Raw genomic sequence first — 24642 nt, forward strand, 5'->3', positions numbered from 1 at the left:
AATGCGCTTCTAGAAGAATGGTCAAAAATTCACATAGACACATTCCTAAACCTAGGGGAAAGCCTCTCCAGAACAGTTTAAGCTGTTATAGCTGCAAAAGGTGGGCCAACTCCATATTAAACCCTACGGATTAAGAATGGGATGTCATTGAAGTTCATGTGCATGTAAAGGCAGACGTCCTTAAACTGACTGTCTGTCTGTCTGTCTGTCTGTCTATCTATCTATCCATCCAAGAAAAATATGAACCTGAACCGCTTCATATGATATTCAGTTTACATTAGAGTATAGGATGTCCACAGATAATTTCAGTGAATCTTTGCATTTGTAGTTTGCATACAAATGGCGAACTAAAATATGCCTGGTTTAATCAAACAGCACATATTTGTGACATGTAAAGATGACTAGAAGAAAATGTATATCCATAAAATAGTTTAAGTGTGTATACAGTACCTTTATGAAAATTTCAATACATTTTTACAAATATTCACACAAGATGGTATTTTAAACATGTTATTCTTAAATACAGCAATAATTGCCCAAAGAATAGATCATTTTAAATGATAAAATGTTTATTTAATTATTATTATCCACATGGGAGATAATACGTCTTAAACTGATTGACCTCTTATCATATTCAGGCATAATTTCCAGTAACATTCCATCTAAATGTCTTCATTAATCTATGACTAATTTCTCATAAAAAGAGAAATATTTGTTTACATTACCTACTTCTTCCTGTTCTTTTAATCAAAGCCATTATATAACATACATATATATTTAAGCTCCACAAGACCGTGAGAGCAAAATATGGATTTCTCACACTTTTATGCATCTATACAAACAACAAAGAACCTATGACAGAGGAAGGTGAGATTTGTCACAGTGAGAGTCCAGGTTTCCCTTTTTTGTTCTTCAGTTTAAAAGACGTGTTTTGTCTGTGTTGAGAGAAGAGTCCTTGCTCTTTATCTTGGGCCAAGGTTGGTAGGAGGAATCTTGGCCGTTGATGGGCCCTTTTTGTTGGGATAAGTTTTCACGTTCAAGTTTGTCCCTTTTGGTTGAACTTTCAAATAGAAATGCAACTAGGAAGAAGAACAAATAAAATAGGCAGTGTTAGTTTGTTATTGTAAAAAGAATAGTGTACTAATTGTGTATTTTTGATGTTTTTTTCACCTGTACAGCTTCAGCCGGTCCCACTGTCACCGTGCTGGTGAAGGGTTGGTAACCTAGTGCAGAAGCCGTCACTGTGTAGGTACCCGGCATGAGCAGACGGAAGTAGTCTCCATCCGTCCCTGAGAAACCATCAGACACACAAATGAAGTATTCAAGCATGTGCGTACTACAAAATCAGCTTTTAACGTAGAACAACACTCACCGCTAGTCATATCGTGGTTTACGCCTGCCACCGAGATCACTGCATTACTAATCGGGTTGTTGTTCTCATCATAAACCATGCCTTTTATCCCATGGTGCACCTGGATGACAGAAGAGCCACGATACATCAACCCTCATGTTGTATTCCGGTCAATTCGACCCTGAGAGGATGCCAGTTAATGTTATCGCATTGGACTAAAACTTGCTGACTTTGCTTACACAGGGTAACAACTTGACAATTTCCCCAAAATTCTTGGATTTGGGGGGAGGGGGCGTACTTGTGGTGTTCCCAGACAAAATTCTCTGGCCTACAAAAAATCGATTGCTTATGAATTTCTCGTTATGCTGTGTTGTTGCCAAATATTGGATTCACTCTATTTTCATCAGCTTGTTTTATTTCAGTTAGCACAGGTTTTGTATTTCTTTTTGGAACTGATTGATTGTAGGCCTCATTGATCTGAGCTTATGCGCCTCAGTTTTATTTTGAGTTGAATAAGCTTGAATAAACTTTTTTTCATGCATATGAATGTGCATATGCTGAAAGCCAACGATCAATCAGTTCCAAAAAAGAAATCCATTTAATCCAATATTTGGTGAAAGAATTGCATAATGAGAGAATTATAAACAATTTAAAAGGCTGGTCATATTTGACTGGGAACACCAAATTAGGTCAAGGATTTTCAGCACAGCACAAGGGTTAAGCTTTCGTTACGGTCAGGCACTGCACTCAAAGTGGTAAACCGATTCCATCCATTACTTTAAATGCACTAGCGAACAGTGTAGTGTTACTTGAACTCACAACGAGACCCCTGAAGGTTCATCTCAATTTCACATTATAAGTATCTGGGGACAGGTGCATTACCTGCTAGTGCCACGGTGAACCAATTTGTCTTTCTTACCTGTGTCCGCTAGAATACTGGCCCCCTTTTTACCAGTTTGATTTTGTTATACAGCACTCTCAAATTCCAGTTCTACATCTTCTGACTGCAGAGTTGAAGTTTGAACTTCTACTTGTTTCATTACAAGACAGAGCTGAAACTAAAGCATTAAAACAATCAAATGTGAGAAGGGGAGTTCCTCACCTGCTCCATGTAGGACACCAGAGCCTCTCTGTTGGCCAGCCACTCACTGGCGAGAGCTGTCGCTGGAGGAAACTTATCACAGCTGAGCTCCAGAGTGATCTCAAAGCAGTTTGTGTGGAGGTAGTTGAAATCCTGCATCCCTTCAGAGATATTGAGAAATACTTCTTAATCAAACATTAAAATACAGTACGTACAGCAAAGTGTTGGCCAGGGTCAGAAATTAAGCAGGGTTGGAGTCAAAAATGCCACCAAAAGTGGAAAAGATGCACCACATATTCAAAATATGCACTTTTTTTTATCCAAAAAACCTTTTTGTTCAACCATTTTGTTAGAAAAAAAATTATGTATGGAGCTCCTAAAGTCATATTTGTAAGAAACAATGCACACATAAGAAACACTTCCACGTGTGGACAAAAAAAAACTAAGAAGAAGAATTTTTTGTGTGTGTGTGTGTGTGTGTGTGTATAGGAAACTTCACATGCTCACACATGACCATTTTTTGAGTGTGTATCGTTTTCCTTTTGCACGCTGTTTTGTTTCAAAACTATTTTTAGAGAAATATATGACCAAACTATGACATCATAAACAACAACAAAAACAACCTAACAATCTATTTGAAAATCAATATAGCCCCTTTGAGAAGTAGTTAATTTCACTGGCGAAATTACACTGCTGCTGGCACTAGTGAAAAGCTAGAACTAGAACACAATCACGTTCCCTTAAAGATAAAAGTGCTTGTAATTCTCAAATGTCAGCTAAATTACAAGGCATTTAAATGAGACAAAACCACAAGCCTTGTTGAAGTAATTGAATGAGAACCGTGGTATGTAAAATATAACCCACCCTTAGAAAGAGAGTACCAGCTGGCACCATTTGTGATTCCTTCATCAAAGTAATCGCCGCAGTTCCAGCCCTTATGCATCCAGCTGTGGGCATAGGAGTACGTCTTTGCCAACTACACACACACACAGTACAAAAACACACAAATCTGTAAATACTCATAGGGAATTGGGAAAAACAACAGCCAACTCTTCAATAGGTGAAGTGTGTGATTTCTGTGAAACTACTCTACTGAACAAAGTAACACTTGGTTTGCTAGATTGATTTTTTGGCTGGTTTTAGAAGGGTGGGAGACCATCTTCCAGGGTTGCTAGTTGCGTAAGCCAACATGTTAAGACTGTGTCTTAAAGTCCCCCTGTAGTTAATAATTGTATCCCTTAAAACTCATCTTTAGGGGGGTTTCAGCAGACGGAATTGCAAATATAATGACACTCCAGCCATCTGCCATTGGTCAAACTAACAGATAATCCCGCCCCCAAACTCACACCACTGGTTGAGTCGGCGTTGCCTCTGTAATGTTTGATAGTGGGGAAATAAACGTAAAAATGGCTTACTTGCAATCGTTTGTGGACATTAAACTTTCTCTAAAGTAGAAAATCACACAAATAACTTTTAAATAAAAAAAAAAATAACATACCTTTCGGAATATTTTATCATCAGAGGTGGCCGAGTATGTTGTTTTGCCTCTTATCCGGGGCTCGCGAGACTTATCGAAGGGGTAATTGGCGACTACAGCTCCACCGTGGAGGTTAGCCGACAGAATGAAGTTATAATTCTGCATCCATTTTATCACTGCTAAAGTCTCCGGCTCAACCTGCAAGAATACAGGGGGAGGAAAAAAAACATTCGGATTTGAAAACACGCATGCTGTGTGCATTATTTCAGCCTTTGTTTTAGGTTTTTGTGCCATGACACTCCAGCAGCGTTCTTGCAGCCCTTTTGGAATATTTCTTTAGTGCTGTTATCTGAGAGATCTGACATGTGGTACTAGAGGTGAAGGGATAATAAACCTCCACCTGACCCTTTTGCATTAAGTAAAATCAGTCTGGCCGGCTCCTTAGAGATGAGCTATTGATCCCGTCCGTGCTCTGTTTTGAGGAGACGGAGTATTTATTATGCATGGATCTGTATATATAAACAGCCAAGCGTCCCTTTGGCCCCAGCTGTCATTGAAGAGTCAGGTTTCGTGCTGTGAACTCACACAGATGTTTTTCACCCTACTTAGGACTGTGTAGTGCGAAACCCACACTAGGGTCAGAAGGTCACGGGCGGGGTTTGATATGAGTGACAGCTCTCGGCTCACAGAGAAATGATTAGAACGTGTCATACGCCTCCGACTTCTTCTGTTGTTATCCTGAGGGACGTCTGGCTGCCAGTGAGCATACTTACTTCTCCAAAGCTGGAGTTCTCATTTTAGACTGAGGAAAATACTAAGTTGTTCCTGGAAAGAGCTGTTTAAATGGTTTGTATTATTCTAGCGAAGTCTTCCAAAAGTTGAAGAAGAAATGTGTACTATTTCGGTCGGTTTGTGACATTGAGCATGCAAACTACTAAAGGTCAGATGTTCCTTCTTCCATTGAAGTACAAGATGTTCTTTGTAACGTTCTCAAATCGTGATGGATAGCATGGATCCTCACACATGAGATCGACTTTATAATACTCAGCAGGTTGTGAAAGGCTAACCAAAATATCCAGAGCTCATGATGAAGACTAACAGCAGTACGAACTAAAAAAGTCCATTTACACGTGCCAAGGCTCTCTATTTTGTGAAAGGTGGGCCTGTTGGCAGTTGATAGAGAGCAGACCAGCAGAACGAGAGCTGGGTGGGTTACTGACAGACTAATGGAGAGCTTAAGTGTGCTGTCCAACTGTAAAAACAAAACCGTTTTTCTTTGCAATGCAGGAAACTAGCACTATCCTGTATTTTACTTGAGATTGGAACAGGGATTTATCTATGTGATGTCTATGTATATTGTTAGTACTTTAAAAAGGTCACCTTATGAAAACGTATACACAACACATACAGATGGGCAGGCCAGCAGAACAGATCCACAGATACCTGAATCTGGGATTCATTCCAGTCATTCACCGTTTGTATAATTATTAAATATTTGGATAATTTGAGATTTTTTTACAGTGTATTATTCAACAGAGTCCTCTAAAATCAGTCCAATCATCTGGTAATTTTACAACACCAGGGCCGGTTCCTCTTAATGATTCAAGCTCCTTGACGACTCCATTAATGATTCTTTTAGTACTTTTAAGGAATAACATTTTGGGGAGAAAAAATGCAATTCTACTGACAAATGATGAGATGATTTCAATAATAAATACATTTAAAACAATTCTTAAAAGGTCTGTTTAAACTGACCTTTTAATCATTTGGTTAATCAGACTAAACTGGTCATGCTGCGTGTTTTCGCTTCACTAAAAAGTACTGGCTCATAAAGAGTCTTGCGATTTCAAAATGGTTGCACTATGTTTTTGACTCGCTGAAAAAGTATCATCTCTTCTGGTATTTTATTCAAATGGAACCAGTTCTGAATTAGAACCTTAAGTAGCTTTAAGTGTCAAAGGTTTGTATAATTGTTTGGATAATTGTTCTATAATGCTCACCAAAGCTGCATTTATTCGATAAAATATATAGTAAAAAAGTAAAAGTGTGAAATATTATTGCAATTTAAAATAACTCTTTTCTATTTTAATATATTTTCAAATGTAATTTATTCCTGAATTGCTGACTTTTCAGCATCATTGCTCCAGTCTTCAGTGTCACATGATCCTTCAGAAATCATTCTAATAGGATGATTTGGTGCTCAGGCAACATTTCTTCTTATTATCAATCATGGCTTGATATTAACACCCGCCAACCCGCCAAATGTGGGTGGATTTCAACAGTGGCATGTAACGCAGTCACTTCTACTAGCCACTTTGGTGGGTTGAATTTGATATATATTGTGGCGAGGTGGACGAGCGAGAGACATGGGAGGAGCGAGCGAGATCGGTGTGCGTGATTGAGAATGAACGTCACCTGCGAGGCACACCGGTCTCGAGTCCTCTCATGAGGGAGCACGGAGACATAAAAGGACGAGCGACTCCAGTGAAGGACGAGAGAGGACCAGGCCTGGACTTTAAGTTGTATTTTTATTTATGTTTTGTTTATGTATATGTGCGACAGTCGTCCGTGAGGGGCTGCCGCTTTTACTTTCATTTTGTGTTCATTTATTTTATTAAAAGTATGTTGAACGTTCGCCGGTTCCCGCCTCCTTCTTCCCACACGAACAAACATTACTACATATATTATTTTATTTTTTTTAGTTGTAGTCTTTTAAAAAAGCATCTGAAATAGTAAACTAAGTGAGTGTAGTGTTGTCAAAAATATCAATTTTTTGATACATATCATTACTGAAATATCTGAAAGGCTTCCAATTCTTATTTTATGCAGAATAGATACACAATACCAGCTGTGCTTTCTCTCTCTCGCTTATCTTTCTGACAGCGAGTTGACACACAAACTCGCCTCACTTGTTTCATTTGCTCTGGATGAATATTGTTGCTGTTACAGGGCTTGAATTTCGGAGTGGGATTGCACGTATTGTGCATAATTTTACTAATTCACACTCATTTTGTCCTCCCCTAAAGTGCGTGCACATAAAGCTGCCTCTCAGTACTAAATTGAGTTATTTTTCACTGTTTATTGTGCTTAAATTAATTGTTTACACTACAGGACTTTTCCCCAGGAACTAGGGACTTTGGGGTGGTATTCGGTGTGTTTTGACCGCAGGAACCAGGGTCTAAATGAAGTTCCAGGTAAAAATTTCCCCTTCAGAAAGTCCCTGCTCGCAAGTTATTACTTTTTCAAAGTTTTGGGGAACTTTCGGTGGTGGGACTTGGGCGATGAACATGCTGAGTGGTTGAGTTGAGTCATTTTCAAGTCTGTTGCGGTACGTTTTTCCAAATGGCATGGATGTCAAAATTGTGGCCAGTGAAAATGCTGAGTGGCTACTAACTTTGGAAAACCACTAGCAACAGAGGCTGGTGAGCAAAAAGTTAATGTCAAGCCCTGTTATAAATGTTGAAAACAGCTGTGATGCTCAATATTTTTGTGGAAACCGTGATACTTTTTTTCAGGATTCTTTGATGAATAGAGAGTTCAAAAGTACAGCATACATGTGAAATAATCTTTTGTAACATTACAAATGTCTTTCCTGTCACTTTTTGTCTATTTAACACATCCATGCTGAATAAAAGTATTTTTTATTTTTAAAAAATCTTATTGACCTCAACAGTAGTGCACATTTAATATATACAAATATTTTGCTATCGTCAAAGTGTATCTTATATTGTCTATCTCAACATCTTTCAGCACTTCCAAACTGCTACACAAGCTTCATAACTAATTGCTTGACTGGTCTCTCCCTCTCATCTCATTTGAACAGACACTGTCTCCTTTCCTATAGCAGTGTGTGTGACACCGATTGATGATCACCTGTAATTCCCAGTTGTCTGGCAGTGGCAAGTGGTGGTTTTGGCCGTTGTGCTTCTCGTAGTAGTACATAAGAGCATTCAGGTCCGGGAAGTTGCGGTTCAGGTCTACCTCCTTTGCGTTTCCACGTCCCACTAAGTAGCCGTTGAATTCTGGCCCCTGTATGTCAGATAAAGAGCACATCATTTTCTATCCTTTAAGTAATGTTTCAGGAAGGATATCACCTTTTAACATTCTCAGTATGTCAGGTGTGAAATGTATACCTCAAGTAGTTTATTGTGCTTGTGTGTGTTGTGTAAGCGAGTTAGAGCATATTAAATAGATCCTGTCTGATGCTGAGTTCTTGTCTGGTCCGGTGAGACGCTTGATAACTGGGTGTGTGTGGCCACATTCAGCCACCATTTACTGCTGGACGTATAATTAGTCTCTAAGATCAAGAACGAGTCTATATTACTGTAATTTTGCATTCTAGATGTGTGAACATTGTAGGTGTATGGATGCTCTGTTCCAGAAAAAAATACTGTGTATTTTTTTTGTGAGTTCTGCTGTAATTAGTCTCAAAAGAAAGCCAGCAATGCACTCTGGGATATGGTTGATTCCTTCATAACAAACTGGGGGCCACCAGAGACTACCAACACTCCCACACCACAGCTGCCACACTGAATAAATAAGTGTACACATATGCATGCTCACATTCACACTACGAGCTGTTGGTCATGGAGTTTTCGAGCTGTGGTGTTTTAGTATACTTGTTCTACAATGTGGATTAGCTTCTAAGGGCTGTATACCTGCCTGGCAGCCACCTCATATCCATCCGGGTTCATCGAAGGAAGGATGTGGATCCGTGTGTCGTGGATGAGGTGCGTGATTCGCTCGTTTCCTACCCGGTATTCCTCGCACAGGAACTGGGCTAAGTAGATGAGCAGCTCCCTGCCGAGCACTTCGTTCCCGTGCATGTTCCCAACGTACTTGAACTCTGGCTCCACTGAAAAACACAAGTCAGGTGATCGCCAGTCAGGAAGTCATGAGGTCATAGGGTCACATCCGTGAATAGCATGCAAGCAACAAGCTCTATGCATGCATATGTAGCAATTCAGAAGAAGCAACTGCATGAATTAAGCCCTAAGGTACTGCAATTTGAGATGAGATTTTGTCATCATTTACTCACCCTCGTGTTGATCCATGAATTTCTTTTGTGGAACACAACAGGAGAAATGCAGTTTTTTTTAATACAATGAAAGTGAATGGAGATATGGGCTCCAAAAAGCACCATAAAAGAAGTTCATACAACTCTTCTGAAGCCATATAATATCTTTGTATGAAGAACACACCATATTTATTCACAGAAAATGATGGGTGAGTGAATGATGACGTGAATGACCCCTTTAAAACATTTTTTAACATTTTTCAATCAGTATTGGTCGTATGCGGCTGAGTAAGCTGACACTGTAAATGCTTGTATCAAATATGAAAATTCATAATTTTTCCGCTTACAAAAGCTTTTTGAGCGTTTAACAGCGCAGCAGGCCACTCTCATCGAAATTCCTGTCTCACAGCCAGTTGTCAGCTCATTATTCACAATTATCTCCTCTAACAAGAACCAGCAGATTTCCGTTTGTTCTTTTTTGATGCGGAAGTGAGTGACAGCAAGATTGCAAATTGAATTAGCCACTGTGTGCAGGCAGATTCATCAGGCACAGTCTTCCTATTAATCACCAAATAATTAAATTAACTGTGCTGTGCCACTGCTCAAAGAGTCACTAAATGGGTGGCCTCGACATTAACGCATGAAGCACAAACATTGTTTGAAATCTAAAGGGTCAGGTCACAACAATTTTGCCCACTCTGCTGGACCGGTTCCTGTTTTTGTACTCCGTGTGGAACATGTATAGGCTACATCCTGCAATTCTCTCAGAGGTTTTACCTTTGTATGCATATTGCCAAGAGTAGTATTTTTACACTGCAAAAAAAAAGGACAAAAAAAAAAAAAACATTCTTACTCAGTATTTTTGTCTTGTTTTCAAATATCTACAATATCTATTTTCCTGAAAAGCAAAATGACTTAGGATATTAAGTCTTGTTTTCTTAAAAAAACAACAACATAACTTTATGCTTTAAATGGGAAAAAATATCTGCTATGGGGTCAGAATATTATATATTTTTTTATTATTATTTTGTTGTTTTAAGCATGAACTGACTTCATTTTAATTGATTTTTCAGAAAATAAATTTTGCTTCTCAAGCTTAACTACTTCCAGTAGCAGATCTGAAAGCGTTTTGAATTTGAGTGAACAAAGGAACAAGGTCTACAGACTGAAACAAAGAGGGAAATCTTACTGCTCAGCAGCTGCTCTTTCATATTTCATAAGATGCATTGGAGTTCTGAATTATCTTTTATTGAAGTGTCAGATGTTCCTCCTGAAATTCCTTGTAAATAGAGACAACTGTTGGCAAGCAAAGCATAGACTAGATCATTTGTTTTCTTCTTTGATAAGTAATAGGATTTCTGACTTTTGATTCCAAACTTTGGTTATCTTGGCCAATCAGTTTATAAGATTGTTCTCTTCTGGAACTCTAGAGGAGACATGCAAGATTAATAAGGTCTTGTTCTCAATAGAATCATTTGAGAAGCAAAAGTGTCCAATTGCTCCCCCGTTTCTAGGAGAAACAATTGAGCTATTAAAGATTCCGATTTTTCTTTCCAATGGGAATGTTCTTGTTTTAGATCAATAAGACCGGTTTGCTTCGGACTACATAACACACCATATCTCCAGGCACACACTCCCCCTTTAAACCCTATACTGTCCGTTCTTAAATGCAATTTACTGTGTGTCTGAGGAGCAACAAGATAAATCAAGTTGACAGTCAACATTGGCCGGCCAGACAAACTCATGAATAGCCAGCCACAACTTCATTTCGACTGTTAAGTGCTGTTCTCAGAAAACAGCCCAAATTATGCAATCAAACCCAAATTATTGCTTCACCAATCAGCTCTGGCAGCCCTACAGCCTCAGTAGGAACAACGTGCAAGAGTTTGCTTGAGCTATATGGGTGAGGAATTTAATGCCTTGGTACAAGAGTAAAGAAAAGACTCACATGGTTCATGGATGCCAGGATTATCACTGAACTCCAGGACATATAGGTGCCGTCCCTCCACGCTGCGACCGATGCTGTAGATGCGAGTGATGTAGGGGCATTCGCTTTGGACAGCAAAAAGAGCCCTCACCATCTCCTCATAACCATGGTGCTGGAAGTCAGACGCCCCGGTCAGCGAAGCCTCAAGCCCCAGAAGCAGCGCCCCAATCCAGATCAGAGAGCCGCCTGACAGCATGGTCCCAGACTGCTCCGCAAACAGAGCGCCACTTCTTTTCCTCACTCTCTTTCTCAATCCTGCTCTCCCCGTTTGCCTCCTCCCTCTGGACCTCCTCTCACTCCCGCTTAGAAGAGCAAGTAAGGACGGCCCCTCTTCTCTCTCTCCTGATTCCCTCACCCATACCATTTGTGTGTGTTTACTCAATTGGCATTGTTGGAGAAGTGAGAGTTGACATCACATATGACACCTCAACTTTGGCTTTACGCTCCTCACACACTAAACCTCCCCCTCTTGTGTTTTTCTGGCAGTGCGAGTCAAACGTTTCATTCCTGACCTGCGGTTAGTCTCTGACTAGCTTTTAAAAGCATGATCACTGATGATTTAACTAAAGGGGAATAAAAGCAAACAGGAAAGGGGCGAAATGGAGGCTTTATGTTGGGGGAAAGGGATGTGATTAGCATTTACTCACCCAGTTTCGCTCCAACACTAGCTCATTCATTAACTCAGAGTAAACACACTCGGAGCCCGAGAGGTTAGAGCTTCTACAGGGCATTCTGGGAAAACAGATCATGGGGGACCAAAGGTTTCAAATGAGCGCTGTGGAACTGGCCCCCTGAGGCCCACCTCCCATCACCTCTACTATAAACCCCAGGAGCTGCTGTCCGTCACACTCACTATAACCTGAAAGTTAGTACGGCAGTTGTTGCTTTGTTACTGAATTTATATTCGTTCTCAATAACACAGAGGATGGAAACGTAACACCTTTTGCGTTGACCGAACAAGCAGGCTGTTTACTCAATTGCCCATGTGTTTGTGTCATTACCGACTACCCTTGCTGTTGCCAGACTAGCCATTTGGCTTAAAGTCTGCATGAAATGGAAGTTGTGATGGTCTTTTCTTTCCTACTGTAATGTACATCCTAAACGGCTTCTCGAACAAGAAAAAAATGTAGGACGGGACTTGATTTTGTCCATCGGGAATGGATTGGATTGTTGTGATTTGCTATTGTTGTGATCTCATGTGAGTGACAGGTTGTCCTGCCTTCACGCTGAAAAATAAGTAATCAGAGAAGAGATATCACTGCAAGAGGAAGGGGAAGTTAAAGGGTTCATTCAAAATGAAAATTCTGTCATTAATTACTTACCCTCATGTTGTTCGACACCCGTAAGACCTCCGTTCATCTTCGGAACACAAATGAAGATATTTTAGTTGAAATCCGATCGCTCAGAAAGGCCTCCATTGGCAAAATGCACGGTTCACTCTCAAGACCCATAAAAGGTACTAAAGACGTCGTTACAAAGTCCATCTCACTACAGTGGTTCTACAATAACTTTATAAAGCGACGAGAATAGTTTTTGTGGACAAAAAAAACTAATAACGACTTATATAGTGATGACTGATTTCAAAACAATGCATCATGAAGCGTGTTGAGTCGAATCATGATTTGGGTCGCGTGTCAAACCGCCAAACTGCTGAAATCACGCGACTTTGGCGATTCAAACCGCTGAATAGAATCACTGATTCATAACGCTTCAAAGCTTCATGATGCATTGTTTTTGAAAAATCGGTCATCACTATATAAGTCGTTATTTAGGGTTTTTTTTGCATACAAAAACTGTTCTCGTCGCTTTATAAAGTTATTGTAGAACCACTGTAGTGAGATGGACTTTGTAACGACGTCTTTAGTACCTTTTATGGGTCTTGAGAGTGAACCGTGCATTTTGCCAATGGAGGCCTTTCTGAGCGATCGGATTTCAACTAAAATATCTTCATTTCTATTCCGAAGATGAACGGAGGTCTTACGGGTGTCGAACAACACGAGGGTAAGTAATTCATGACAGAATTTTCATTTTTGGGTGAACTAACCCTTTAAATATGAATCGATGCATCCCTGGAAGTAAAGACATCAAAATGTTCCATGTGACTACAGTGGTTCAAACTTCATTTTATGAAGCTGCAAGGATACCTTTTGTACGAAGGTCTTACGGATTTGGAACGACATGAGGGTGAGTAGTGGCAGAATTTTTATTTTTGGGTGAACTAACCCTTTAAAAGTCACCATGAAATCAAAACTGACGATTCTTATTTTTTATGGAATAGTGCATAAGAAATGATTTATCTGTGCATATAATAATTTTTTAAATCATTACCTTCATTACCCCTGCATCTCGACATCTCTTCTCTTCTCTTACACAATTGTAAGATTTAACAACAATAGCAAGCATTGCAAAAGCAATGAAATAAGTAAAAAATATAAAACCATAAAATGACGTAAATTAATAATAATAATAAAATGATTAAATAATAAAATCATTTAAAATCAATAAATGATGTAAATCCAATAATATGAATAAATGATACATCAGCTAGCCTATATAAATGACTAGTGAGTATAAATGATTATGAAGTTAAACATAAACACAAAGAAAATAATCTTTAAAATGATATAAAAAATAATATGGTTGCTTTCTTAAAGTAAAACTTTTTTTAAAAAATAAAGTTTTTATTGAAAACCCTTAGATCCTTTTCACTATTAGTAGTGTTGTAGTGACATCCAGAGGATAATAGTCATAATAGCACATGACGTATTTAAAGAAATGCCTGCAAATGAACAAAAGAAGCAACAATTTAGGTACATGGACATGTGGAATTATTTTATGATGAATGCAAACAAGTAGTAAGTGTTAAGTATCGCACACTTACTTATAGACAGGTTTAACGCCGAATCTCTGGTTTCTAAAATAAAAATTAACAATCGTTATATTTTAATGTGTACTGTCTGTGTAGTTATTAAATTGTTTTCCGATAAACATAACACGATCTAGGAAACTTAGATTAAACAAACTTACCAGTTGTGTACTCTCCATTACAACTGATAGCTAAAAACAAAACAAAATAGTGATTTAATTAAATAATCCATCCCAAAATATATCTGCTATATAGTAAAGTATTATATAAATACCATAAATAAATTAACAATGACTGTTTTTTGACTCACATTCCTGGCCACGGGCACATTTTTTTTCTTCTTCTTCTGTTATATAATAGAAACAGATATTCAGATATGCAAATCAAAAATTGAACATTTATATTTTCAGTGCTGAAAAAGTTTGTGAATTATTACCAAAAACTTCCTCAAGTGAATCGCTCACACAGGTCAGTTCAATGTCTGATTGCCATTTTATGCACGTGTTCCCATGTCTGTAGTCAATATGACACAAAGGTGTCGATTGATTGGACATACAAACTGAGGCAAGTCCCTCCATCTCCTTGAAGCAGCGGACATTTTCTGCACTCGGCACCATTACAACAGAGAAGTTGCACTTTTCTACAAAACAAAACAGATTTTGAAATTAAAAAGGTGTAATTAAAAAGCACAGTCACACTATTTAAATGGTTAGTTCACCCAAAAATGAAAATAATGTGATTTATTACTCACCCTCATGCCGTTCCACACCCGTAAGGCCTCCGTACATCTTCGGAACACAAATGAAGATATTTTTGTTGAAATCTGAAGGCTCAGTGAGGCCTGCATAGTCAGCAATGACATTTCCTCTCTCAAGATGAATTAATATACTAAAAACATATTTAAATCAGTTCATGTGAGTACAGTGGTTCAATATTAATATTATAAAGCGAAGAGAATATTTTTGGTGCGGCAAAAAAACGACTTAAATAGTGATGGCCGATTTCAAAACACTGCTTCATGAAGCTTTGGAGCATATCGAATCAGCGAAACGAATCATGATTCGGATCGCGTGTCAAACCACCAAACTGCTGAAATCAGTGACTTTGGCGCTCCGACCCGCTGATTCAAAACGCTCCGAAGCTTCATGAAGCAGTGTTTTGAAATCGGCCATCACTATTTAAGTCGTTATTTCGTTTTTTTGGTGCACCCAAAATATGCTTTTCGCTTTATAATATTAATTTTGAACCACTGTACTCACACAAACTGATTTAAATATGTTTTTAGTACATTAATGGATCTTGAGAGAGGAAATGTCATTGCTGGCTATGCAGGCCTCACTGAGCCTTCAGATTTCAACAAAAATATCTTCATTTGCGTTCCGAAGATGAACGGAGGTCTAACGGGTGTGGAACGGCATGAGGGTGAGTAATAAATTATGTTATTTTCATTTTTGGTTGAACTAACCCTTTTTTTTAAAGTGTTGGCCATTTCATAAGACTCTTAGTGAGTTAACAACTCACTGTTTATTACCCACAATGCACTCTGATGTATCTTAACCATAATGTAATACAGAGATGGCTTTCAAGTGGAAAACAGCTAAACAGCTGGAAAATCAGCTACTCGTTAAACTTCCTCGTCAAGATTGTGTCCCACCCAGTGTCTTTAAGTACTATGTAATAACATTGAAATTAATTATTTGATACAGTGCACTTAATGTGTACATACACGTTTTTACATTGTACTTTCTATATTTATACAACAACAACAAAAAAATACTCTGTTGCTTTAAATACTCACTTTAAACTCGAGCATTTAAGGTGACAGCAAAGCACCCGTTTACAATAAACAGAACGCTAATATAGTTATCTTTATAATTATCGTTCTTGGTGTGAAAGGGACTTTAAACCTAACCATACCACCAAACCATAACTTTACCCATACCTCAATAGCAGCAAAAGTGTTTTGCAATACAACATGAACACAATAAGTAATTTTAAATGCAAGTAGTGAATGCAAGCATGAAATCAAATTTTACAATTCGTATTTTTATATTAATATTGTAGTGTTTACTATAACTGATTTATCTGTGCACTTCATTATTTAAAAAAAATTATTTTAACCTTATAATCTTTAAGCATATATGTTAACTTTCCCTCCCCCATCGAAACGACATCTCTTCTCTCCTTCACTCGGATATATGTCATAATAAGGAGAAAAGATGATCTCAACCTCCGTTTCACACCTAATATAGGTCACAGTGAAAGAATGATTCTGAGAAATTCAGAAAATTCTGGGGGAGACCCAGGGCCTGATTTCTCTGTGAAATTTCATAAGAGTAAAATAAGCAACTGTATCATATTATATAGACCAATAGAAATGAAAGAGTACGTAAAATAAATTTACCATTTTGAAGTGCATTACAGCAAGGATAAAGGCAAAAAATCAGCATCTGCAAACAGATATAAAAAACACTTTTATATGCATTCGCTACTCGAATCATTGTGATATTACAAAAGACACTAAACTCCTCAGTGCTATCAGTCTGCTCCACTTGTATGTTTAGTATCTTGTATACTGTATTTGTGAAATTAATTAACAAGGCTTTTTGAAAGAAATTCAACTTTTATTCAAAAATGCATTCAATTGATCAAAAGTGACAGTAAAAACGTACATACTCGAAAGTTTTGACGGTATAAATGGTTGGTCATATTGGGAATGAAGCCTCTTGTATGTTTTCAAAAATAAATACAAATAATTTTCACATCTTAAATATTTAAAATGGTACATATTTATATCACTTTGAATATTTTTTTTATTTACATTTTAATACTTATACAATAAAACATCCTTGTCTTGGACAAGGTTAAAACAATTTTAACAAATATACATACAAATAAATGTTGAGGCATGATAAAAAGATTCCTAAGACAATTGTATTTGTTATCGCCATATAAAAAAGTGAAATCTTTAAAATTGAAAAAGAGAAGAAACACTCCATCAGGATTTCTCAGTAGCAGGTACTTTCACATCTGAAGAAGACCAACTAGTTTTTCCGCCCACAGTATTTCTCTTTAACTTCACACTCCCACAAAAGACCAAATACAATACCATTCTCGGAATAAAGAACCACAACCCAGGGGCGTAAATCGCGGGGGAGGGCGGGGAGACAGGACCCCCAATCTGAGGGCTCTCCCCACCTGAAAACCATGCTGAGTATTGTAAATAATATAATGATATATACTTACAAAAAATGTGTAAGTAGTAAAACAATACAAACGCAAACGGGACAAAAAAAAGCGTTTTAAGTTTAGAAACATTTTGAGCAAGCAATTATTCAGCAAGGATGCATTAAATTGATCAAGTGACAGTATAGACATTTATAATGTTGCAAAAGCTTTATATTTAAGATAAATGCTGTTCATATGAACTTTCTATTCATCAAATAATCCTGAAAAAAATTATACAAAACGGTTTTCAACATTGGTAATAATAATAAATATTTCTGGAGCAGCAAATCGGCATATTATAATGATCTGTGAAGGATCATGTGACACTGAAGACTGGAGTAATGATGATACATTCAGCTTTGAATCACAGGAATAAATTACACTTTAAGTAACCGAGTATCGTTTCCTAGGTAAACATTGCACACGAACGCCCTCACATTTTTAAATTTGAATGCCAAATTTTTTCTTGATTCCTGGGGGGGAAAAATCACAATGAATTGAGTTTTTGCTTGAAACAAACTAAATTATCTGCCAATGGATTAGAAAAATAATCTTCCAAAATCTTCCTTAAAGATTCCAAACAGAAACATTATTTTTCTTACCCCATTGGCAGATGTGCTTGTTTTAAACAAAAACTCACTTCAATTTAATTTTCCAGAAAACAAGAAAAAATATCTAATGTCATTTAACTTCTCATAACATCTTGATTTAAGAATTTTTAGATATATTTAGACTAGAAACAAGACAAAAATACTAAATGACAGCATTTTTTGCAGTGCACACAAAGCAAAAAGTTATATATATATATATATACATATATTTCTATATCTAGAATGGTATTTAGTCTATAGACATATAAATACAAATGCACAAAACTGCAAGTTTATGACAAAAAATAGTCGGCAATAGTCTGCTCATTTAATACATGTCTACATTACAAATTAATAAAATTAGACATTAACCTACATTTCTGACAAATTACCATGGTTACAGGTAGTGTTACCCATGGTGTTCCACAGACCACAGTAAACACGATAAATTCGAAATGCGAATTGGTGTTTGAAAAGTATTTTGAATCAGCTCAGCTGATTTGCACGTCAGTGTTGTTTATTTAGTCAGCGCTGTTTAACTGGATTTAAATTAAATCAAATCACAGAGAGATTCGTAGCTCGTACCGGAGACCTGTGCGCCGAACTCGAACGCTTCTCACGGGCCTAGGAAGGCTGTTTAGTGGGCGCGTGATCGAGACACTCAACAGGTAAACACATGTTCAGAGTCAGAGCTCGCGAGTTGCGCAGAGCACAAGCAGCGCTGTTTCGTTCCGCTTTGGGCGCTGTTTCCCTGGCCTAAAGTCTACTACTGCTACCTTGCGGTGACATTGTGAAACTGCATGATTTGTAAATGATCCGTGGCGGGCCACATATAATACATTTTAATAGACGCGCCGCGGGCCGTTTGAAATTCATCCCCGGGCCGGACTTTGGACACCCCTGCCCTAGAGCAACATGGAGTAAAGTGCCTTGCTCAAACACACTGGTGGTGACCGCTGGGATCGAACCAGCAACCTTCTGCGCAGGGGCGCCGCTAGCAATTTTGGGCCCTATGAAAGAATATGATGTTGGGCCCTCTACCACACCAACCTAGTTATCCAAAATCTTTGTCTGCAATTTAATAATACTGACCAATTAAGCTCCGCTCGCTCAACCCAGAATGCCCCAATTGGCTGATGAAACATTGATTAAAATTAAGATACAATTTATCCAAAACAAAACTTAATGAAGTGGTCAATGAATCATGTCTGATCAACTCCATTCATCTTATGTGTCCTATCTCATGCTGTTCACTTTTCATAATCGACACAGATAGACAGATCGACAACATAGACATAAAAAACCCACATTATAATATTTAAACATAAATATAAAAATAAATACCTTAATGGCTGCAACAATTATAGCACGTCATGTCGGAGTGGGATATGAGTGAACGTAGTTTTACTGGTGAGTGTGAGCGATTCATGAGTGGAGTGTTTTGCTGGATTTTGCCGGAAATGCGCTATTATTTTTTTATATTTGTAAAGGCCTTTGCACACTGAGTCCGAAATTCGCATGCACTGAAAAAAATGGTGTGTTGGATTTACATGATTTAATCATGTACATCAGTTCCAAATGATTCAATTAAGTTAAACAAACATAATTTGTTCACATAATATCAACATAATGGAATTAAGTAATTTTTAAGTAACCGAATTGAGTAGTCTCACAATGATTTTAATATGGTTCCTTAACAACAGTGGTGCACACGGGGGCTTGAGACCCTGCCTCATTAATCAAAACACATGTTTATTTTTGTTTATTTTTGTTATCACTTGACTGATCTATAGCACAGTACTCAGTAGCTTTCATTATATTTGCCAGCAATAGCACATCATATGTGCTAAGTTTAATGACATGTGCTGAGTCAGTCCGCAGTCTAAGCAATCGCTCCGCTCTTCTCCACTATGGTAACCCAGTGTAATTTAAATGGTTCGAATAATTCCAACATAATTAAACATTAAACACTAATAAACAATATAAAGTCTCCCCCTTTTTCTCATTTTGGCCAAAAACACATCAAATAACACTTAATTTCAACAATTTTACTCTAGTCGTCAAGTCCCAAGCAAAGCATTCTGGGAACTACAGTTTCAGCAAAAATAATTTTCGAGTAGCCTACTTAATTGGTTCACATTCACCCCAAATAATTTAATCTAGTAGATTGCACATTTTAGAGAATTACATTAATCGAAAGCAATGAAATCATGTTTAGACGAGAAACACAAATTTGTTGCGTAGATCACAAATAATACGATTAAGTAAATTGGAAAACGTGTGTTTTCCTGTTTTTTCAGTATGCGTGTGTGTGTGTGTGTGTGTGTGTGTGTGTGTGTGTGTGTGTGTGTGTGTGTGTGTGTGTGTGTGTGTGTGTGTGTGTGTGTGTGTGTGTGTGTGTGTGTGTGTGTGTGTGTGTGTGCGCGGATCCCTTTAGACATAGGCTGTCAGTCTCTGTTCAGGATAAATTGAGTCACGGAAATTTGTGGTCTTCTTTTTAATATGTGGCTCCAGTATTGCTAGCAAAGCATCAAACAGAGTCACTGACATTCTAAAGTAAACTTTGAATCGGTCTGGATAACCCCGCAGCTCCTTGATAAGAGGAACTCTCCTTCCTCTCCCAGGGGCGGAGCGGGGGGATGGCTAATTGGGCTTAAGCCCCGAATGTTTTGTCAAAAGCCCCGAATCTTTTAGTTTAAAATAAATAAATAATAATACTTAAACGTTGTTTCATTTCCTCCCAGTCTTTCAGACTGGAGCGGCAAAAAATGAAACAAAAGCTCTATTACCGTGTGTGGTGGCGGTCGGCAATGCATCGCACATCACTCAGCTTTTTTGCCAATCAATGCCAAATGCCAATAAAAACCAACGAAGATGAATATACATCTTCTTCGTCGTTGTCCTCAGGGATTGGCGGGCTTTTGTATTTCACCGGCGTCGTAGTTAACCGGCTAACATGGACATAACGAAATTTTTTAAAAGGAACACTAAACCTCACCGGCCAGAGAGAGATTTAGCGTCAGACGAAACGCGGACAAGTGTTACAGGTTTGTGAATCCGCTGTTGTAACACTTGAGTTACATGACTGTATTGCTGGCCAGCTAGCGAGTTAACATTAGGTGTTGCATATTAAGGCGAGACACGACAGGTGAAAACAGTCAATTTTGAGAATTTGGGCCAGTTTGCTCCCTAAACATTTAAGCTTTCATGTCAAAATATAAATGTCAACATTACACATTAAGGTGGTTATTCCATTATATTTTGTCACCGTGCGCCTTTAGATTTCTACCTGAAATCATCCAAAGTTATTCTAACGCGAGCTCTCGTGCCGTCTCCATTCACAGAAACATGTCATACCTGGTATCATTATAAAGCTCTCAGTCTCAGTAGTAATCAAGTAGCAAGAGCTAATAAAAATAAAAGTAAACAACAACAGATTAGACGACGAAACCCCGTCAGAATTAGATTCAAATAGTTATAGATGGACATATACAAGTTACAACAAACAGGGGCAGTTCGTCTGCAGTGTGTGTGACTGGTGTTATGTGTGTTTGTTAAGGTAGTTCTCTTAAGGTAGTTCTCTAATAGCTATTGCTATTAATAATTTATTCATTTATCAATTTCCACGTGTTTTAAATATTATACACTACTGATATTAATTAACTGAATATATATATTTTGTTTGTAGGTTGGGGGTTTTATAGAAATGCAGTTATACAGTATAAAACTTTAAAGGCCGTTTTCTCAAAATTAGTTTTTTCCTCACACTCAGAGTCAGATATATCCACTTCAGTAGCACCTACAAGCACCATCTTTTGCAGACTTTTACTGAACTACGTATCTATCTATCTATCTATCTATCTATCTATCTATCTATCTATCTATCTATCTATCTATCTATCTATCTATCTATCTATCTATCTATCTATCTATCTATCTATCTATCTATCTATCTATCTATCTATTGAACTATCTATCTCAAACAGCCTGAAAAATAGTGCATTTAGCTGATGTAAATGGGAAAAAAATCTCCCCGGGGGAATATGCCCCCGGACCCCCCTAGGTTTGGGCTAAGCCCCGAATGTTTACATCGTCTGGCTCCGCCCCTGCTCTCTACGCGATCGCAGAAGTGGATGGACCCAATATTTCCTCTTTTTCATTTTTTAAGAGGACAAAAAAATCATCCTCACTACTTGAAGACGGCATTTTGTGCTGTTTTGCGTTTTTTTTCGTAACGCATTCATTAATACGCATCGGACTCAGTGTGCAAGGTGTCTGTGCGTGACGAATTTTTCGGATCACGAATACGAAAAAACACATGCGAAAATTTCGGACTCAGTGTGCAAAGGCCTTAACTCTTTGGTAGATTATACATTTATAATACATTACTACTAGTACTGTTACTACTAATAAAACTGATCTCTGGGGGCCCCAAAAGTGTGTGGGCCCTTAGAATTGTCCTAACTTTCCCCCCCCTTAGCTACGCCCCTGCTTCTGCGTATCAGTTCCATGGTTTAACCCACCGGACCACCATCTCACATTTTACTATATAAAGTTTTAAATATGGGTATTTTGCTTACATAAATGCATCGCTTCGCTTCAGAAGGACTTTATTAACCCCCCGGAGCCGCGTGGCGCAGTTATATGATGGATAGATGCACTTTTATGGACTTCAAAAAACAGAGCAACAATTCACTGCCATTATAAAGATTGGAAGAGCCAGGACATTTTTAATATAACTAAACATTTTATTAGTCTGAAAGAAGAATGTCAATATACACATAGGATGACTTGAGGGTGAGTAAATCATGGGCTAATTTTCATTTTTGGGTGAACTAACCCTTTTATGCTTTAGGCGTTTTTCAATATGGACAGGTTTGGCTTAAAGTCCACTGACATTACTGAATTAGTCAGTATACCACAAAGATTACATTCTAAACGTAATGGAATATTTATCATCATTGTGAAAGGAACATTCTGTACATTTTCTTGTGCAACACGTATTAAAAAATGTACTTGAGTATATTTTTAGTACAATACACATATACTATAAACATACTACTTGAATTTCAAGTGCATTTTTAATACATTTAATAGTACATCTTTTTCACCTGGGATGACACAAATGTGAATGGAGAAAGAATTCCTATTATCCTACTCATCTTTTATTTATACTCTTACTTTAGAACATCCATTATTTGCTTGCTAGAAACATTTTGCATTAGTACCAACAAGGAACTGCATGGTAGGCAAGTCAGGGCATGCCACAAGGTTGCCAAGAGATGTCTAATGCAATTCATTCCTATAAATCTTAACTGTAAAGATAAATATGGTTTCAAAACAACATAATCAAAGACTACACCCAACATCTTCCTGCTAGACTGAGAACACGCATTGCAACCACGTGCATCTTAAATTGAGCTAGAATGCTGCAGATGACCTCGACACTATTTTGGTTAACACCCAAATAACTTCTATTGCAGTAACACCGATCAATAAAAAAAATCATCAAATTCATAGTGAATTATTTGTGAATGTTATATGACATTAAATTGAATTCAATTAACTCATGGGTTATCATTCAGTGAAGGAAAATTATCATAGCTCATTGCGTTCCAAACCTGTATGACTTTCTTACTTTTGTTGGACAAAACCAAAGATATTTTGAAGAATGTTTCAGTAGTTTTTGTCCATAAATGAAAGTCAGTGGAGTCCAAAGTTCTTCAAAAATAGAATAAATAAATATAGTAATGTTTAGATCAACATGAGAGTGATCATTTTCGGGCAAACTAACCCTTTAAAAACATCCCATTTGAACTTTAGAAGTCTCCATGATGCCCCTGTTTCTCATAATAAGGAGGTGAAACATTTAAACTCAGGGGATTTCTATGACTGTTCGAACTTGATGTGCATTCATATCCTTGGATGAGACCCAGATTCGTTTTCAGAAGAAAAGCTAAGAATGTGTTATAAGAAAGTGTCTGAATGCATTCTACACTGTTTCTTTTCTAAGATTAGACCGGACAGTGTGAAATCCAAACCACAACTATTCCTTCTGAAACGACTTTATGCCCAAGAACACATTATTGTATCGTCTAATATATAATAGCCAGATTTAATCAAACATACACAGGACTTCAGTTAATCAAAGCAGGTGCAACATCTCAACATCAGTCAACGGGTAATTTCCATGCATTGTGTAAATATGATATCAAAGCTTTCATCACAAAATGAACTACCAATATTAAGTTTCAAACATAGATTAAGCCTATACAATGACAACTCAACTCAATTAGAAGTTGTTATAAAGTTAATAAAATATTATGTGGTACTAAACAGAGTAGCAAAGAAAGAAAGAAAGATATGAACACATCACTCACCAGTACAAAGGAGTTCATCTTAGAATGAAATGAATGAAAAGCATGTTAAAAATCATGTAATGCCTTTATAGACAATATTTGATTTCCACGTGTGGGGGATGAAACGCCCCTTCCTTTCCGCTGATTCCTCTCTCCATGGCTGTGTCCCAATTCGGGAGCTGCATCCTTCAAAGGCCGCATTTGAAGGCCGATTGCGTCACTGCAGCGCGACGAAGGCTGTCCCAATTCGAAGGGGCCTTCAAATGCAGCCTGCCGTTCGTGTTGCCATGTCCGCGTCTTTTCAGCCGAATTAGGCTAAACTTTTAAGTTGTTTCCGCGGGTGAAAAATTATTTCCGCGGGTTTGTTTCTACCCCATAAGTACGATTTCGCCGCTCCAACACCCCCAAACGTACAACTCCAGTGGAGAATTTGGCCGCTCGATGGAGAAAATCGCATTGGCAGTTTTTGACTACTTTTGTTGCAGAGACTTGGCAACCCTACCCACCGTCCTTCTCCCCGGCCGCGAAGGATAGAACCATAGGATAGAACCAACCAGAACAAGTGGATCCTTCGCAGTGTATTCCTCTGCCCATCCCGCGGCCGAGGAATACACTTATAAATGTAAGTATTGTGTTTTTTCATTTACTCAAATAACCAACGAAACGTTTTAAAAGCCGGTGGTCTT

General features: G+C 37.9%; 2 protein-coding genes across 2 annotated transcripts; both read right to left on the reverse strand.

Annotated features, from left to right (window-relative positions):
- Positions 1–326: 326 nt before the first annotated feature.
- cpn1 (carboxypeptidase N, polypeptide 1) lies at positions 327–11238 on the reverse strand. Its single transcript, XM_079846294.1, has 9 exons — positions 10875–11238; positions 8568–8764; positions 7783–7938; positions 3931–4107; positions 3297–3408; positions 2454–2593; positions 1373–1472; positions 1171–1289; positions 327–1079 (listed from the first exon to the last, which is right to left on the reverse strand). The coding sequence occupies exons 1-9, from the start codon at positions 11107–11109 to the stop codon at positions 963–965; spliced, it is 1353 nt and encodes a 450-aa protein (XP_079702420.1). The 5' UTR covers positions 11110–11238; the 3' UTR covers positions 327–962.
- A 1861-nt stretch (positions 11239–13099) lies between these two features.
- On the reverse strand, positions 13100–24163 carry LOC307117074 (uncharacterized protein). The gene is made up of 7 exons (XM_079801773.1): positions 23978–24163; positions 16184–16229; positions 14216–14419; positions 14090–14125; positions 13941–13970; positions 13795–13827; positions 13100–13692 (listed from the first exon to the last, which is right to left on the reverse strand). Exons 1-7 carry the CDS (start codon positions 23993–23995, stop codon positions 13625–13627), a joined length of 435 nt encoding a protein of 144 aa, XP_079657899.1. The 5' UTR covers positions 23996–24163; the 3' UTR covers positions 13100–13624.
- Between the last annotated feature and the right edge of the window lie 479 nt (positions 24164–24642).

Source organism: Gobio gobio (assembly GCF_949357685.1).
Source record: "Gobio gobio genome assembly, chromosome: 20".
In the NCBI taxonomy this organism is placed as follows: Eukaryota; Metazoa; Chordata; class Actinopteri; order Cypriniformes; family Gobionidae; genus Gobio; species Gobio gobio.